The sequence below is a fragment of the Anneissia japonica genome, unplaced genomic scaffold (genome assembly GCF_011630105.1).
Source record: "Anneissia japonica isolate Jap-2015-1 unplaced genomic scaffold, ASM1163010v1 scaffold288246_len349457_cov184, whole genome shotgun sequence".
In the NCBI taxonomy this organism is placed as follows: domain Eukaryota; kingdom Metazoa; phylum Echinodermata; class Crinoidea; order Comatulida; family Comatulidae; genus Anneissia; species Anneissia japonica.
Window position 1 is genome coordinate 92,605 of NW_022752398.1, and position 16,760 is coordinate 109,364.

The window sequence follows — 16,760 nt, forward strand, 5'->3', positions numbered from 1 at the left end:
CCCTTAACCTTGATTGATGGGGTATATTGGTATAGGCCTATTACTGTTAGGCCACCCAGCTGAAAAAGAAGAGGCCCAAAAGGCCCTAGCCTAACAGCGGTGGTAGGCTTAGCCTATAATATATAGCTAGGCCTAGTTAGAGGCAGCCCAGCCAGGCATTGGTTTGGGTAAACTGTTTTGTTCTTTGAAATTCATCAACCAGGTTCATTTTTTTATGATTTTTTTTTATTACTAGGCCTAGTCTATTATTACACTGCATGGCAGGGGCCAGCCTTTGTATTGTTCCTCCAGAATTTGGGCTCAACCTCTTTTTGAATGATACCACGCTAGATGCAGACACAACATCTTTCGGTAAGTTATTCCACTCCATAACCAATCCATTGACCAAAGAAATGTTTACAATATTGGTCCTATATAGTATATCTTTTGTGAAAATGAAAAATAAATAATTGATCATCATGTTTGAGCCTAAGAAACAATTTGTAGTTCAACTAGACAAAATTCCCCTTGTTTTTGATACTGTCTTGCTTGTTGTCACATGCACTGTGGCTAAAATTGCCCAACATTTTACCTTTCTCAGGACCAAAAAAAATTCCACATCTTTCCACGACCAGTATTTTGAATTGTCTTTAACTTTGCAAATAGGAATTCAGTACCTGCAAAGGACAATCTCGTGCTTAAAAAGGCCTTTCAAATTAGAATTTTAATTTCATAAAACAAAAGTTTTTTTTTTTTTTACAAAATTGGTATCAGTATCTGGTGAGAGAACCACCTGACCCCACCATGGTTGAAGCTATAGTAAGGTTGAGACTTACAGAGAATTTGGTACTTAACAGTAATAGCACTTTCAAACTCCAAAAACAATTTTCGAAGTATCATAAGGCAAAAAAAAAATTATTATGTTGGCCACGCCTGACCGACCCAAATTTTCCGGAATTAAGGGTCGGAATTTTAGCTTTGTTTTTTTTTGACAACGAACAATATTTCTTTATGAGCAAATAAGGCTGGAATAGCCTTGGTGAGGCTAGGGGGCCAAGGCTAGCTTATTTTGCTGGATGGTATGTGATGCGAATCCAAAATTGTTTATTTATTTGTGCATTTTCAACTTTTTAGTCGTAAACACATATTTGGTTGTAAAAAAAAAAAAAATAAAAAACTTTTCCAAACAGACCTACCCATTTTTGGATTTTCCAAAAACATGTCCAACATAAATTTTTTTTTTTTACAATGTAAAATTTCAGGGTGCGAGATAAAATATTTTAAAAAATATGAAGTGATTGCAGTGCCTGATTGGCAAATTTCAACTTTTTCCTTTCAGACATGCCACCTGCCTCTTAACCATGAAAGACATAAAATATAGAAAAAACACATTTTTGCATAGTCTAAATATTAATTAAAAAGGGACTAATTGAATCGGCAGTGTGATTTATTGTGATAACATAGACTGTTGAGTTTCATATTTTGATTTGTTAATCAAGAATCAGTCACAGGGTGAGGGGGGGGGGATTTGTGCGTTGGTTCTTATAACCTTGTCAAAAGGCACATAAGATTTTATTATATTTTGTTAATTTCAAAATCACACTAAAACAAAACCTATTGTTTTAACAATTCATATTACTTTTTAATTAATTGTTTTTTTATATTTTTTTTTTTTTAACAAATGCTATGAAAAAACCCAGGTCTTATTTTAGTAGGTAGCCTAATTGTAGAGAGCTTAAAACTTACAAAAACACTCAAAAGCTGGAATTTGATACATCTAATAAGAAAGTCAAAAAAGCCAAACACTTAGAGACTGCAAGTGAATACGGTATTGGAAGAAGAGCAACGACAGGAATGGTATGTGAATTTCAGTTAAAACAGCGTAAAAAGAATTAAAGAACAATATACTGTAAGATTAATTCTACTAATTGCCCTGTGTAAATTCCCCTATTTCCTCTGAAACCGCTTAAAGGAATGTGCTCATATCTCATACACTGGGGTTTTTTGATATGTCACGACCACGTTCTGCTACAGGCGTAGGCCTGGCAGGGGTTGCGCTAGCAGGAGGAGCTGCCCCCCCCCCCCTGGTCAGGGAGAAAAAGCACAATTCTTTGGGGAGAAAAAAAAAATTATATGTATTTTCTACATATTAGTAGACTCTAAAATCGATAAAGTAAGCCTTTGAAACCCCTAAATTGTCAAAATTTTGGGGGACTTCGCCCCCTGGCCCACTTTCAAAACCTTTCAATCGAAGTTCGAATACGCCCACTTTGCTTTCATTGGGGAAATCTGACCCCTTGTCGGGGGAATAGGCCCCACCTGTCGGGGACCTCGGTCCCCCATCGGGCAAATCCTGCCGCCACCCCTGAGGCCTGGATACTGTAGGTTGTCAAGTGTGGTCTTTCAATTGACGTGAGTAGAGTCGTAGACTAAAAGAATACACATATTTCCAGCTCATAATATCACTTTTATTTGAAAAGTTACACAATGATGATAATTCATTTAACGATTGAAATGAAATGCTTGCCGACCACCACTCCAAAATGCTGGTGAGAACCCTGATATAAAATTTGTGATTTTTTGTAATTTAAAAACAATTTTAAATACTGTATTTACATTTTAATCTATTGTTAGGCCAGCAATATTGGGGATTTGTTGTACTGTAAAAACCTGGTAACCCTGCAATATTCAAACTGTGGTCCAACAGGCATTATACAAAGCATTCCTTTTTGCTCTCACCTGAGGGGCGTATTCATTGTTATGCATGTACAGCACTTCCAATATTAAGTATTATTTTGATACAGTATTTATCTTAGCAAAATATTGGTCGGGCAGCCACTTGCCTGCTGGACCGTTGTCGTCGCCCATGACCTCCCTGATTAGATGTTCATAGAAGTCCATTTGCCTTTATAAGTATATGCAATACTTATGGTTCATGGTATAAGCAGTACTTTAACCTTTATTAATATTGAATAATTTATTTTTATACTGGTATACTGTAAACAGCCAGTTCCAATGTATACAATATTGATAGATTATAGAGAGTCTATGCTGATGCACTACATACATTGAATATGGAATTTTGGAATAGTTTTTGTACTTTAATACTGCAGTTTCATTCCCAATAATCTTTGATTTCATGTTTGAATAATATGCAATTATTTTCAAAATTCTGATTTGGCAGAATTAGCAGACAATTTACGGTAATATATAATGTTCTGTAAATCTGTACACTAAGATTTGTTTAGATTTCAGGTTGACTGAAAACAAACAATAGATGTCAAAACTTGCACATAGGTAGGCTATGTTCCCAGTATTGTCCCCTCCATTTGGCAAACAACAATTCAATACATCTGTACCTGGATTGAATAGTGTTTCGTGGCAACATGGCCACTTTGTGGGGGTTTTTCTAATTTAAATAATAATAATTGTAGACTTATACAGAGTAGCACATACGGTATTAAGCCCTGTGTACGCTTCACATTATCATTACCCAATCATTGTATTAAATGACTATGGAACACAACTCATGCTCCCTGGGGCATATTCCGTAACGTTGCAGTAGCTACATTAGTGCATTTTGGTATTTTACCCTACCAGGTACCCACTTACACTTCTGGGTGGAGAGAAGCAATGCAGATGAGTTCCTTGCCCAAAGACACAACAAGTGAAGTGCACAGCGAGAGATTAAAATATGTTCCTCAAGGTTAGGAACCACAAACCGCTTCCACTTAAATAACAATAATTTTATATTTTTTTTAAATTAGTATGCCAAATATAGAAAAGAAATACTTGTTTAAAAAAAAAAAAAAAAAAAGATTAGAATGTAGTCGGTGTTTTTGCTATTTGGATATACAGTAGAACATAATCAAACTGTAACACACAGTAAACATAGTAATGAATATGGTTACTGTTATTGGAAATATACAACTCAACTAAAAATGTTTGTGTTTGTACACTCAATATAATCTAATTTAATATTTTATCAATACCGCCAAAGATTTTGATCCGGCCGGACAAACATTGCTAAAATTTAAAAAATAATTTTCCCGCTTTCAGTACTAACAGAAAAGTTTTTCTGTTAAATAGAAACACTCTACTCCATAAAATAGAGTCTGGCTTTTTCTGAGTGTGGCTCATTTATCCAGGGGTAGCACCTCCCCCACCCCACCGGGGACCCCTGTTGGCAAATCGTGACGCCAACTCTGACTGTATCTAGTGGTGGCATAGAATATTGACATTGCCCTGAGAAGGGGGAGACTGATGTGGGATAAAAGTTTAAGTGGGAGAGGAGTCTCTGATACGATGCGATGTCTAACCATTGGCAGCACCAACAGCAGATCTGGGGAGCAATCTTGGAGCATGTCTTTCTGTTGAAAACATATTTTTACAGTCTAAAAGTGCCATTTCCAGTAATTGAGAGGTGTCAGTTTTTTTATAATTTGCACCAACCATGGTGTGGCTGAGGTAGTGTGGGCCCTTTTTGTGTGTATCGGACTCCTCGTCGGGGAATTTCTGGATCTGGCATTGTTTTTAACTCATTAGTACATTGAGTGGAATTTTGTGCTCAGAGAAGTTCTAGTGATAGGGTAGGAGAACCTGGGATGCAAGTATTTTTATCCCCCACCCTTTCCCATGCTTACTGCATTCCCTCATTTTTACAAAACAATGAAAACCCAAGGCTAATAATAGGCCTATTAGGAATAATAATAATAATAATAATAATAAGGTAAGAACTTATATAGCACCATTTAAAAAACCGCTTCATGTTATTGTTGGAATAAGTGCGTTTTGAGTGATTTTTTAAATAAAGCAATTGATGTTGATAGGTCTATAAAAGAGAATGATTGGGGCTGACAATGAAAAAAAAATGGAAATACACAATTAATGTTGGCCCACCACTGGTCTCAACAGATTGGGAAAACTTATAGGCCTATAAAAGAGAATGAGTGGGACTGACATTGAAAAAATTGGAAATACACAAATTTATGTGGAACTGCCACTGGTCTCAACTGATTGTACATGGCCAGCAGCTTAAAAAGTTTGAATACCCGGGTCCTAGAGGTTGCGGTTTTGTCTTCACTTATAATGGGAAAATTATTTATCAAATGATTTACTTCAATTTTAATATTTGTGTTTAATTTCATTTTTTCATATATATAATGGCTCCGTCGGCCAAATTTGGCCTGTGGGCCTTCCCTTAAGAACCAGGGCTATAGGGTCATCCTTTTGCTCAGAATTAACTAACTTTCATATGATGGTACATTGGTTTTTTTTTATATATTTCCTATTTTTGGCTTCCTTGAATTATTAATCTTATTTGCAGAAGAACCTCTATTATCTGAATCTAGAAAACTACTAAATAACTTTAAACGTATTTGGAATAAGAAATCAAACTTTTAAAAACTGTTATGTAACACATTAGTTATTGAATTTATTGATTAAAAGTTGTTTTAATAAATGAGCAATTAAGAGTGTTTAAACTGAGGGGTTTTTTTTTACTTTTTAGGTGGCTCTCTAACGAACAAATTGCTCTTAGAGTTTAAGAAATTAGCGAGTATCCTGGACAATTCATTTGACAGATAGATTGCTTTAAGGTTTTCTGATATTCAGAGTATACAAAGGGGATGTTAGTGGATGGATGCTGCCGATCATTGGTGTCATGTCTCAAACAGTTGAGCTGTCAAATAACCAGATGTACTTCCACCACAATATTTACAAGGAAATGTCATGAAGATCATAAGACTAGTAAAAGCCTTACACATCAACATTCACCTAAAAAGGCACCTAAGGGCAAGAAACAACTCACAGAAAAGAAATTGGTAAGGTTGTTTTAACAAATTTGATTTCATAAATTTTGTTTCAGTATTTTTTTTTTATAAAAGATTATTTGTGACAAAAAATAAAATTGGTAAATTCTATTTGATCATCATAAACATCCATATCAAACATGAAAATCTTTTTTCATTGTATAGTAATTAATTTATATTAACTATTTTTATTGAATTTCTATGTTATATGATTCCACATTATGTGATATTTGATACTGAACACATTTAATTTTAGACTAGACGTTTCATCGACTGGCGTCGTGTTTTGTTTGTTGGGGGAGAAGGAGGGGATGGCTGTATATCCATGAGACGAGAAGCACATAATGAGTATGGCGGTCCAGATGGTGGAAATGGAGGAAATGGTGGCAAAATTATTTTACAGTGTAAGATACAAAATGTTGTTATTGTCATAAGCAAAACTAGAAGCTATAAGGTGCATTGTACTCTGATATACAGCAATATTATTAAAAATAGAAAATGCATGTATTGTACATTCTTATTATTACTGTATTATTATCCAAGTTCCTCTTTTATTGCAATGTTAAAGAAATGTGCCAAATGTAAAGTAAACTCTATTATAAGTCAATCGTGACATCATCACTGCAACTCCAATGTTATTTTCCTATCTCCAACCATGCACTAATCTTTCAATATTGCACAGTTTGCTTGATATTTTTAGGTTTGTGTGCAAAAGACCAATTCAACTAGTACATATCACACATCAGCATCTACGACACGCAGACATCCGCCAAAATGACATTCGTAACTTACAAATTCAATATTACGTATGAAATATTCAGAGATTCCTTGAATCTATAGACCCTAATAAACTAAAAAAACTTAGGAATATTTGAGGCCTATCTGGGCTACTGTATTTCAAAGACGCAAGAAATGAATTAAAATGCAGGCAGCAGACCCAGGCCTAGCTTACATCGATTCGTAAGCCTAGTTGAATCACTGTACGATTTTATCTGCCTGCACTGACCAAGGATGTGGTTACTGTATTTTTCATGACTAGTTCTTCGAACACAATCAAATATTTATTCATTGTCCTGCTGAGTAAATGCACATACCATTTCAAGTGCACTGCTGTGCTAGCGCATACTACAGTATTAATCCACATGCTCATCTAAATTTAGTACGCGCACAGATATACTGATCATATCACTATAGCAACCATTGACTACTACAACAGTTTGATTATAAAACTTGCACGTATGGGCGGCCAGTAGGGTCAAAATTGAAAACTCTACAAACAACAGCAAACAAAGGACAAACTACCCTCAGGTTTTTTTTCTCGAATTATATCTAACCTTCATATAATAAATTTCCACTAATATGCAACAACTGTATTCTAATTACTTAATGTGCAATCTTCTTGGAACCTCCATGAGAGGGGACTTCTTGTCCCTGTGTGCTTTATGGTCTTTTAGCTAAACAGGAGCCCTTTACTCACTGGAAAATTATGGATTACAACTTACCTTCAGAAATGTATGCATAATTCAATATTTTTGCTTGTTTTCTTTTGCAGGACCCTTAAATATTATTAGAATTTTGTAGTAAGCTGACTGTATATCAGCAAAAAACTTAACTGATTGAAATTAATTGCTTGCTTTTAAATGAGCCTTTCAAAATTGCAATTGATTGAGGTTTTTATAATTTGTTTGGCAGGCCGTATACAGTAGTTTTTTTTTAATTGCTAATTTTGTAGTGACATACAAATTATTAACTTGAGCAGGTGTACCCTGATATTTGTACTTGATAGTGATAAATATAACACTTTCAGTGAATGGAATTGTTTATATCACTTTTCACTGTAAAATTATGTGTCAACATCGTTTAAATCTATGTTCAATTTTATCATTTTTATGTTACTTCAAAATGAGCAAGTTAATTTCAAAAATGATTTATGATATTTTTTTGGTATTTTACTTGGGAAAATACCAAAATTTAAGATTAAATATATAAACTTGCAATAGTTTCTTTATAATAGGAAAACAGTGCTATATTATAGCATTTTTTATGCCACAGATGAACCCACATAGATCAGGCATGGAGGTATAAAATAACTGTATGCCTCTATGGATCAACCCACCTTTATTCAGCTTAGAAAATATAAACGTTACAAAAGTTTTCTTGCCTGTAAAATGGCGATCATACTGCTTCACTTCTTTCAGAATATTTTTTTGAATAAAAATGTTTTGAAAAAATGGAATATAGATGAAGTTTAAAAACTAAGCACAAATGTAGTTGATGTATTTAAACACAGTGAATAGAACAAGACACAGTGAGATGGAATTTGGCAGCATGATTCTCAGATTTCTTTTTGTTCCGTCAATTTACTGTACTTCATCAGCAGCCTTTGTACACCCACTACGCCCACTCTCAATATTATAGCAGTAATGTAACAAATTTGGCATTACAGTCAATTTTCCTTCATTTGGCATAATCTAGCATAATTTCCCATCAATCCCTGGCATAATTCAGTACGCATTGCTGGTCACACTGCTCTCTAGGAAAAAAAATTCACTGGCCAGACCACTGGGTCGTTTCGTGCCAACTCAACAAATTTTCAGAAAGTCATGGCTGGGTACCGTCTCAGATTTTCTTGAAACTCGGATATAATGTGCACCAACATGTCTGACGAACAAACCCAAAATTTGACTTGCCAATTCCAAGTCGTTTAGAAGTTACGGCCATTTAAAATTTTAGGGTCATACCCCTTTTTAGCTATCAATTATGACATATTTGTAAAGTTGCATTTTCAATTAGCCATATCTTCAAATAGAATAAAGATAATTAACTGAAAAATGATATCTAGACTAAATTTTGGCTGTAGAACAGGAATATAACATGACTTTTGGTATACCGGACCCCGTTACAAAAAATATTGGTTCGTAAAGACCCTAACTTATTTAGTTGCGTAATTTTTCTTCCATTTTTAGACCCCATTAAAATACCCAAATCAGTTATTAAATGGGTCTTATGCACCAAATTATTAATATATAGTTGGAAATGTTTCACCACAAAAAATTCCGGATTTTTAACTTATCATTTTAGGGGGTAATCGTAGGTCAAAAAGTCATTCGGGACAAAAAATGCACAAAAATGCCTCGTTTTCATGGTGACCTTTGACCCTGTGGGCAACAACGCTTGTTGTTAAAACTTGCACCATTAATTAATTTACATATGATGATCAGATGTTTCAAATATCAGCTTGGTGTCTTTATCCCTTCATGTTTAAAAAGCGATTTGAAAAGGGGTATATTTTTCAATTTGCGACAGTATCAGTGCATAATGTGATAAAATTAATTTTTGAATAACGATAATATTAAAAATAATCTGCCTAGACCCTTGAAACTTATAATTCTAAAACAACTTTATGTGCTTATTTCAGGCATGCAGTTCGTTAAGGGATATAGTGTTTCATTAGTAAGATATGTCCCCCCAAAAATGGCCCAAATGAGCATAATATTATCCCTGTACTGTCTAGAGCCGTGAAACCTTTTATTCTAGGACAACTTTTTGTGTTGATTTCAGTTATGCAGTCTGTTAAAGGGATAAATTGTTTAATTAGTAAGATATTATGCCCCAAAAATGGCCCAAGTGCAAAAATTGTGCAATAAAATTGTGTTACGATTGATTTCAAATGAGCATAATATTATCTGTGAACGGTCTAGAGGCATGAAACCATTCTAAGACAATATTTTCGTAACGGGGTCCGGTATACCAAAAGTCATGTCATATTCCTGTAGGTCGGTAGGGATTTTTTTTTTTGGACCAAATATGCGTTTACGCCTAAAAAGTAGAAAATACACATATAACACAACAACTTTGGATTCAAATCGCGTACCATGCAGCAAAATAGGCTAGCCCTGGCCTTGCCAAGGCAGATGTGTATAAGAGACAGCCCACGCTGCTTGGCTAGGCCTAGCCTTACCTCGATTTAGGTTCTGTTGTCACACATAAAAACGGCCGACATGATATTTTCCGTTGCTAGTATTGACACTTGTGAAATATAATATTTCATAGGAATTATTTCAAATTTGTAAAACTGATTCTGACTGAGATTTTGACACTTAAACAAACATATCTCAGCCTAACCGAACGACCGCATTGTGCAAGATGCGAAGTACAAAAACTAATCTCATTAGAGAAGGCACACTTTATTGGCTGTATAAAGTATACATAAAAGCGAGAGTATTCCAGTGGATGCGATCTACTACCTCTGAATTTGCCTAGTAACGATGAATTCGTCGAGAAAATGGTAATATTTTATGAAAAATAGTCTGTATTTCTCATTTTTTTTATTCTTTTGCGTAAAACTAAAATTCATGCCAATATTTTTCCATGATTTATAATAATTGGAGTATCTAAAAAAAGTCAGTTTTTAGTGAAATTTTTCCGGGAATGGGGCTTTAATTAAAACATGGTCGTAATGATCCTTATGTTAATAGAATTAACAAATTTCAATTTTCTAATCCATTTATATAGCCAGAGTTGTTTTCTACTATGGCTAATAACAGTTACACTTTCTATACTAAAGGCTTTTGTGAATGGAATGACCTGTTACAAGCACAAACTCCCATAGATCAAACCCAATGCTGTACCATTACGATTATAATCATACAAAAACTTAACCCATCAGGCAAAATATCATAGAAGCACAACTAAGGCGAGATTTCGTGATACTTTGTTTAGCGAACCCTCCGACCACCAATAATAGTAATCTTCCTTAATTATATAAATTTAAAGCATTTATCAATTTCGTATTCTACACTGTTTACATTTATCATAGATATTTTTTTTCTCCTCTGCCAACAGTAGATGCTATGGCAAAATCATTTTGCTAAATAAGAAAGCAAAATTTAATTTTTGCTTTTTTCCCACCCTCCTGTGACAATTGTTGAAAAAATAATTTGGTAAACAAGGTATTAAAAAAGTTCCCTAAATGACAATGAAAATAGAAGATCATCATGTATGCTCATATCTCACTAAGTATTTTGAATTTTATATGACTATAAAAATAACCATAGTGATTCATTTTATTGATTGTATCACTTTTTTTGGAGTTTGTTTATGCTATAAAGAATAACGACGACATCGGCAAAAATGCATTATTGAGATTTTTTCCTCATAGTACTTTTCTTGTTGTTTAATTTTATGTATTGTTTTCACTTGGTCAAGCGCCAACATTGGTTATTTTGAGTTCTTATCTCCTTCAATACAGGTCCCTCTTGGAACTATCGTAAGAGAAAACAATGTGAAATTAGTGGACCTGGCAAATGAAGGTGATGAGGTAATTCCAAAAAAATAGTGTTTTTTTACATATATATTCTCTTATTGAATATACTGCTATTTATAGGAGTCATATCCGTAACAGGTCAAGTTGTAAGCTTGGATTCGTGTAACAGGTCAAGTTTTAAGTTTGGATTCGGGTCCTTGGGTGTCGCCACACAGTAAAGTATAGTAAACACTTTGGAATGCTGAGGTGAGCCAAGGTTCAAGAAACACATAAATTCCCAGACCTTTCAACTTACTTGACTTTGATGCATCCAATAGCATACAGTACTTCAAAGAATCACCCAATACATAAAAAATGAAAACTTCTAACATATGTATAATTAAATTAACAATATACATTGCAACAAATAAGAAAAAGGCCTAAGCAAAACCAACAAGAACTAACTTACATGTTAATACTAGCATTAAACCATGTAAGGTTCAAACATAAAGTACAAATACAAGCATACATCGTACACTCATTCACTTTTAATATTATGTAGCAGTATACTGAAGCTCGCTGCGAGAGCCTATTTTTTTTCAATTGTCACCAGGGTCTAGGATAACAATAATTTATATAAGGTAAATATATGATGATTCTATACTATCATTTTAAAACTTATAATGTGGAGATTATGAATATCCAGTCAATTTTTATTTATTTTGCTCACTGATATTCGTTTTGGCATGGCAAGGCCCCAAATGTTAAGCTCAGGGTATTTCACATCTTAACTTCAACCATCACTCATATGACGTAGGTTTGAATGATAATTCATAAATTCCTGGGGAAAAAAGTACTATCACGTTAGATGGTAGTAATTTGTTGCCCTGTCGCAATGTAATTGCTAGGCCCCACTTACAACGTTGCTATGTAATTTATGATACGCACAGACAGTATTAGGTGACGTGACTTGTAGAATCTATGTATGAGGTGTATAAAACAAACATTGACTGCTCTAGATTCGGGGAACAGTGGGATCTACAGCTCCTCAGTGATTCCTCAATTTCACCATTCTCCTCATGAGCTGTCAATATTTGAATACCATAGAAATTTTTAGTTTCTCTTATTTACAGACATATAATACTACAAAATCCTTATAGCTTGGACGCACCACTGATTAGAGTGTGCCACTGTTGTAAAAGTGAGTGCCAAGAAAAAAAAACTGATTAGCAGCAAATTTAAGGGTCTATGCTAAAAAATCACAGGAAATTGAACTGTCTGTTAACTGACAGGGGAATTGTTTTCTAATTCAAATTTTTAATTTTTAATAACAAATTTACAAATTAGGCTATTCAAATAAATTTTAATTTTTTTTAAAACTCATGAGTGACAGTACATAATGTACGTTAATAATTGAATTATGCAGAAAGGATACAGCATGTAAAACTACATAAGTAGATAGACTGATATATTATTAAAACGTTTACTGATATTCAATTATAGGCCTACATAATTATGCATTTCCTGTCTCGTCTAAGTTAGTCTTGTCACAAATTGAAATAAGTGATTACTCCATCAACCAAAACTTGACTAATGTGAGCTCTTAAGCAACATCTGTATATGCAGTTAGATTAAGAAGAGCTTTTCCAAGTTGCTTTGAGATTGTAATATATTTACAAGAGATTGTTTGTATCAGCTCTTAGTAGATTTAATGGACTTATTGATACAGTAACCTTCTGAAGTTCTAATACTTATGACTATGGGGCAGAATATGTTTCTGTTTAAGCAACTCCCTGGTTTATTAAGTAATACTGTAGTTAGGCTTTTCCCAAACCCCTGTTTTCTCATAAATGTTTTCTTTAATTCATTTTCCATTCATTACATTTCCTTTTTACATTTTAGGCTGAATATATTTTGGAAGATTGTGTTTCAGTGCATCTTTCAGTTTTCTTTTCAGCCATACTTGTTCTGTGTGTAGTATTTTCCTAGTCTGGTGTCTGAATTTCTTTCAACATGTGATCCAATATAGCTGATTTATTCACTAGCCAATGCTTTTTTGCTGGCCTTGTTTCAGCTACTACAGTTTTTGTCTTCTACCTCCTTTCTATTGTCCTTATCCTTGTAATGCTCTGCCAGTCCAATATTATTATAGAATACAACCTGCTACTTTGTCACAGATCATAGGGTTAATATTTGCTGAATTTCGCTAATAAAGTTAATGTGTTAATTACTTTTTAATCTTTTTTTACCTTCTCTAAACAGTTTGTTGCAGCTCGTGGTGGTGCTGGTGGTAAGGGGAACAGGCATTTCTTATCTAATGAAAACCGTGCACCACAAATTGCCACTCGTGGAATGCCAGGGGAGCAGCGGACTTTTGAATTGGAATTGCGAGTAATGGCCCAAGCTGGACTGGTAAGAACAATGAGTATAAGCTCCTCAATACTTTCCAAATTGGCAGATAGAATATCATTAACACAATACAATATTTGCTCTATACACATTGATTGTCTACGTTGGTTCACCTGGGTTGACCTAAATTAGCCAGCGGAAATTGTCAAGATTTACCATTATGTTGCTAGCTGTAAATGGTCACATTTTAACCAAAAGGTGAATTGTGAACTTAAGGCTTACCAAGGGTCAAGCAGAGTACGTTGCCTGAGTTAAGTTGACTGGACTAAGAGTGATTTCTTGCCAGTCAACCCAGGCTAGTACACACTTCAAATTTCCCAACAAGATTTCTTGGTTTGACTAGTCAATCTGACTGCAGCCTTTTGATCATTTTTTACTTTTGCTTGTTTTTTTCACAAACTATACAATTAATTACAGCAATTTCTCATGCAATCTTCCTTCTCAAATCAGATTGGATTTCCAAATGCTGGCAAGTCAACTCTGCTACGAGCCCTGTCCAGGGCCCGCCCCGCAGTGGCTGCCTACCCCTTCACAACCCTAAATCCACACGTAGGAATGGTAGAGTATGATGATATGGAGCAGGTTGCAGGTGAGTTTACTGTGTTTATTTTGTGCTTCAGGTGTATTGTCATTTATTAAATAACCTTGAATAAACGCCACATCTGTATTCAAAATGAATTCAATTCAATTCAAAACATTTGCTACATTATTAGGTTTTTTTTATTGAATATTTGCATATATATTCATCCTTTGGTTTTGGCACTACATTATTTCTCAATCCTTACGCTGCCAGCTCTTTTCTTATTCAGTCAACCAGAGTGCCAGCTGATAACATTACCTCTAATCCCCTGTGCCAGCTAATTATTTAACAGGGTCACCATAATGCTTATTTTTGATAGTGTATATTATTTGCTCAATAAATCATAAACTATTCAGATAATAAAAATATAAATCTAAAAACAATTAATCAGCATTAGTTAATTGTTTTGTACATATATGCTTTTATTCCTGCATTTTATTTATCATTTAGTGAATAAATGATAGGAATATTTGTTCAAGGCCTATCACAAATAGTATATTGGGCCTAGGCCCATTAGCAGAGTATGTGTTTTCAAAGTCAAATTACTTGCTGATGAAAATCAAAATAACGAATCCTAGGCCTACGTATATTTACTAACATTACCATCACAGTTCAGACCTAGCTAGGCCTAGGCTAGGTCTGCCTAGCTAGGCCTAGGACCAGAACATTGTTTTCTATGTCAGTTTCTAAGTCTCCTTATTATCCAGCACATCTGCAACAACTACAGAAGAATAAAGTTTCTCAGCATTTCAAAACATCATATTTTCAACTTGCAAAAACTCAAACTTCCATTACAACAATATTTCGTGTCTAAATTCGATAAAACGGCAGTGAAGGTCGCCAAAAACCACTAAATTTGGTCATTTTTCAACTTCTTTTTGTAATAACTTCGCAAATACTTCATCGATTTTTTTGGGGAAAAGATGAAACTGATCGGAATTTAATAATCATTACAACAATTACAAATTTATAAGTGTAATGTTAACACCTTTATCGGACTTTTGATTTTTATCAAACCCACTCGTGCATTTTTTCAGCGTAAAAACAGTGAAATCTGCCGAAATATCCCAGCTGTCTTTAACATAAATCCCTCTACAGTCGAAAGTTGTGGGCCGATTTCTTTTGGGAAAAGTCCATTCGAAAGCCCTTTTTCTAATTGTATCCTAAATATAAGATTGATCGGTTGAGTAGTTTTATCGGACCAATCAGATTTATGAAAATCATCCAAAACTCCTCACAATATGCTTAAGCATTACAAGCATATGGCAGTCTGACGCTCACGTGGATGCAGAGCTTGAAATATACTCTGGAAAAACAGATAAAATGACTAAATTATCCTTATTTTTAAACACTAAAATTATGATCATAGGCAAAAGAAAAGGATAGAGATTCAAATGATGTAAATTATATGCAGTAAAAACGTACAGATTTTTGGTACCAGCAGTATATAAATGTCAGTTTTTGTAAAAGACCCCATTTTTTCGAGCGGTTCATTGGTTTGAGATGGTCGATTCCATTTTCTTATGTGTACATGACTACGTACATGTGAGTGGTGAAGACTGTAAAGCAGGGTAGAATATGTCTTCTTTTGAGGGTAAAAATAAAACTGTGAATAGTATTTAGATAATTATGTATGTTGTTTAGAATAAAAATTGAAAGTCCATATGAAAATGTTATGGCGTTTAATTTGTAGTTGTGGAACCCCCTAAATTACAAATGAACTGTTCCAAATCCGTTACGCGCTTGACTGATCACCCACAGTGTACCGTTAGCCCATGAGGAAGCTACCTTGAGGTCGAATTCAGGGAATAAAATTGCACTGCTAGCAAAATATTGTCGTAATGTAACAAAACAACACCCAGCAAGTTTCACATCAAAATGTGCAGAAATTCATTAGCTTTCATCATATGCAGTAAACACTATTTGGGTTACAGTAGTGTTAAAACAGCCGCTCTATGGTCGTTTTTTGGAAGACCATTACCAATTCGCATTTATGCGAAGGTGGCGTACGGCTGACAGTGAGCCTAATCGCATTTATGCAAAACTGGCATGCACACCAACTGTGCGGTGTTCGCATTTATGCGAAGATGGCAGCGTAAAGGTTAAATAAATCAAAATTTCACTTACAATAACATAAAACTTGGTTGTTGCTTGATTTTGATTGATTTTATGGATAATGATTTTGATTTTGCTTGTTTCAATATGCAAGTGGCTACTTTGTTGAAATGTGTACTGCCACCCAAAACAAATTTTAAAAACCTTTAAAATTCAAATAAAATTTCTCATTTTATAGAAAGGAATTTGTTGGATCTCTATCAGCAAATTTCAAGAGCCACCACTATATGGGGCCTGGGTTGAGAAAGGTGTATGTGCTGGGTATCAGTTATTACAATTTGTAAATTAGCTGACATTTGAGCCCAGAAAATTTAATCATGTGAAAAGAGACAAAAGGTTTGATGGTCTGGTCATGATAGTATAGGGCCAAGATAAAATATTCAGTATTGCTGCCGGGGCACATCCTGTACAAGCGGGCTGGGGGAAATGAAATAGGGGGTTAAATAATGCGTTTAATCATGTGGAGAGAGACATGGATAAAAATAATTGGATATTACTCCCAGGTAGATACTTGCTATAATGTCACAGGTGACAGCAACTTTTACCTGTACGTGACCTTAAACAGTGACATTAAAGGCCACGCCTAAATACATTTAATCATGTAAGGAGAGACACGGATGAT

The 16,760-nt window shown here is 34.5% G+C and overlaps 1 protein-coding gene across 3 annotated transcripts in view; it reads left to right on the plus strand.

Annotated features, from left to right (window-relative positions):
• Positions 1-238: 238 nt before the first annotated feature.
• The window catches only part of LOC117122299 (mitochondrial ribosome-associated GTPase 2-like), a 23,733-nt gene continuing 7,211 nt past the window's right edge, over positions 239-16,760 (plus strand). Inside the window, exons 1-7 of one of the 3 annotated variants that reach the window (XM_033267843.1) lie at positions 264-351; positions 3,228-3,276; positions 5,489-5,801; positions 6,046-6,193; positions 11,041-11,109; positions 13,297-13,446; positions 13,894-14,032. In XM_033267843.1, coding sequence (XP_033123734.1) covers positions 6,134-6,193; positions 11,041-11,109; positions 13,297-13,446; positions 13,894-14,032 — 418 coding nt within the window. In that variant the 5' untranslated portion in view covers positions 264-351; positions 3,228-3,276; positions 5,489-5,801; positions 6,046-6,133. Of the gene's footprint in view, positions 352-3,227; positions 3,277-5,488; positions 5,802-6,045; positions 6,194-11,040; positions 11,110-13,296; positions 13,447-13,893; positions 14,033-16,760 lie in introns of all 3 variants that reach the window. The other 2 variants (XM_033267842.1, XM_033267844.1) reach the window with 2 other exon arrangements.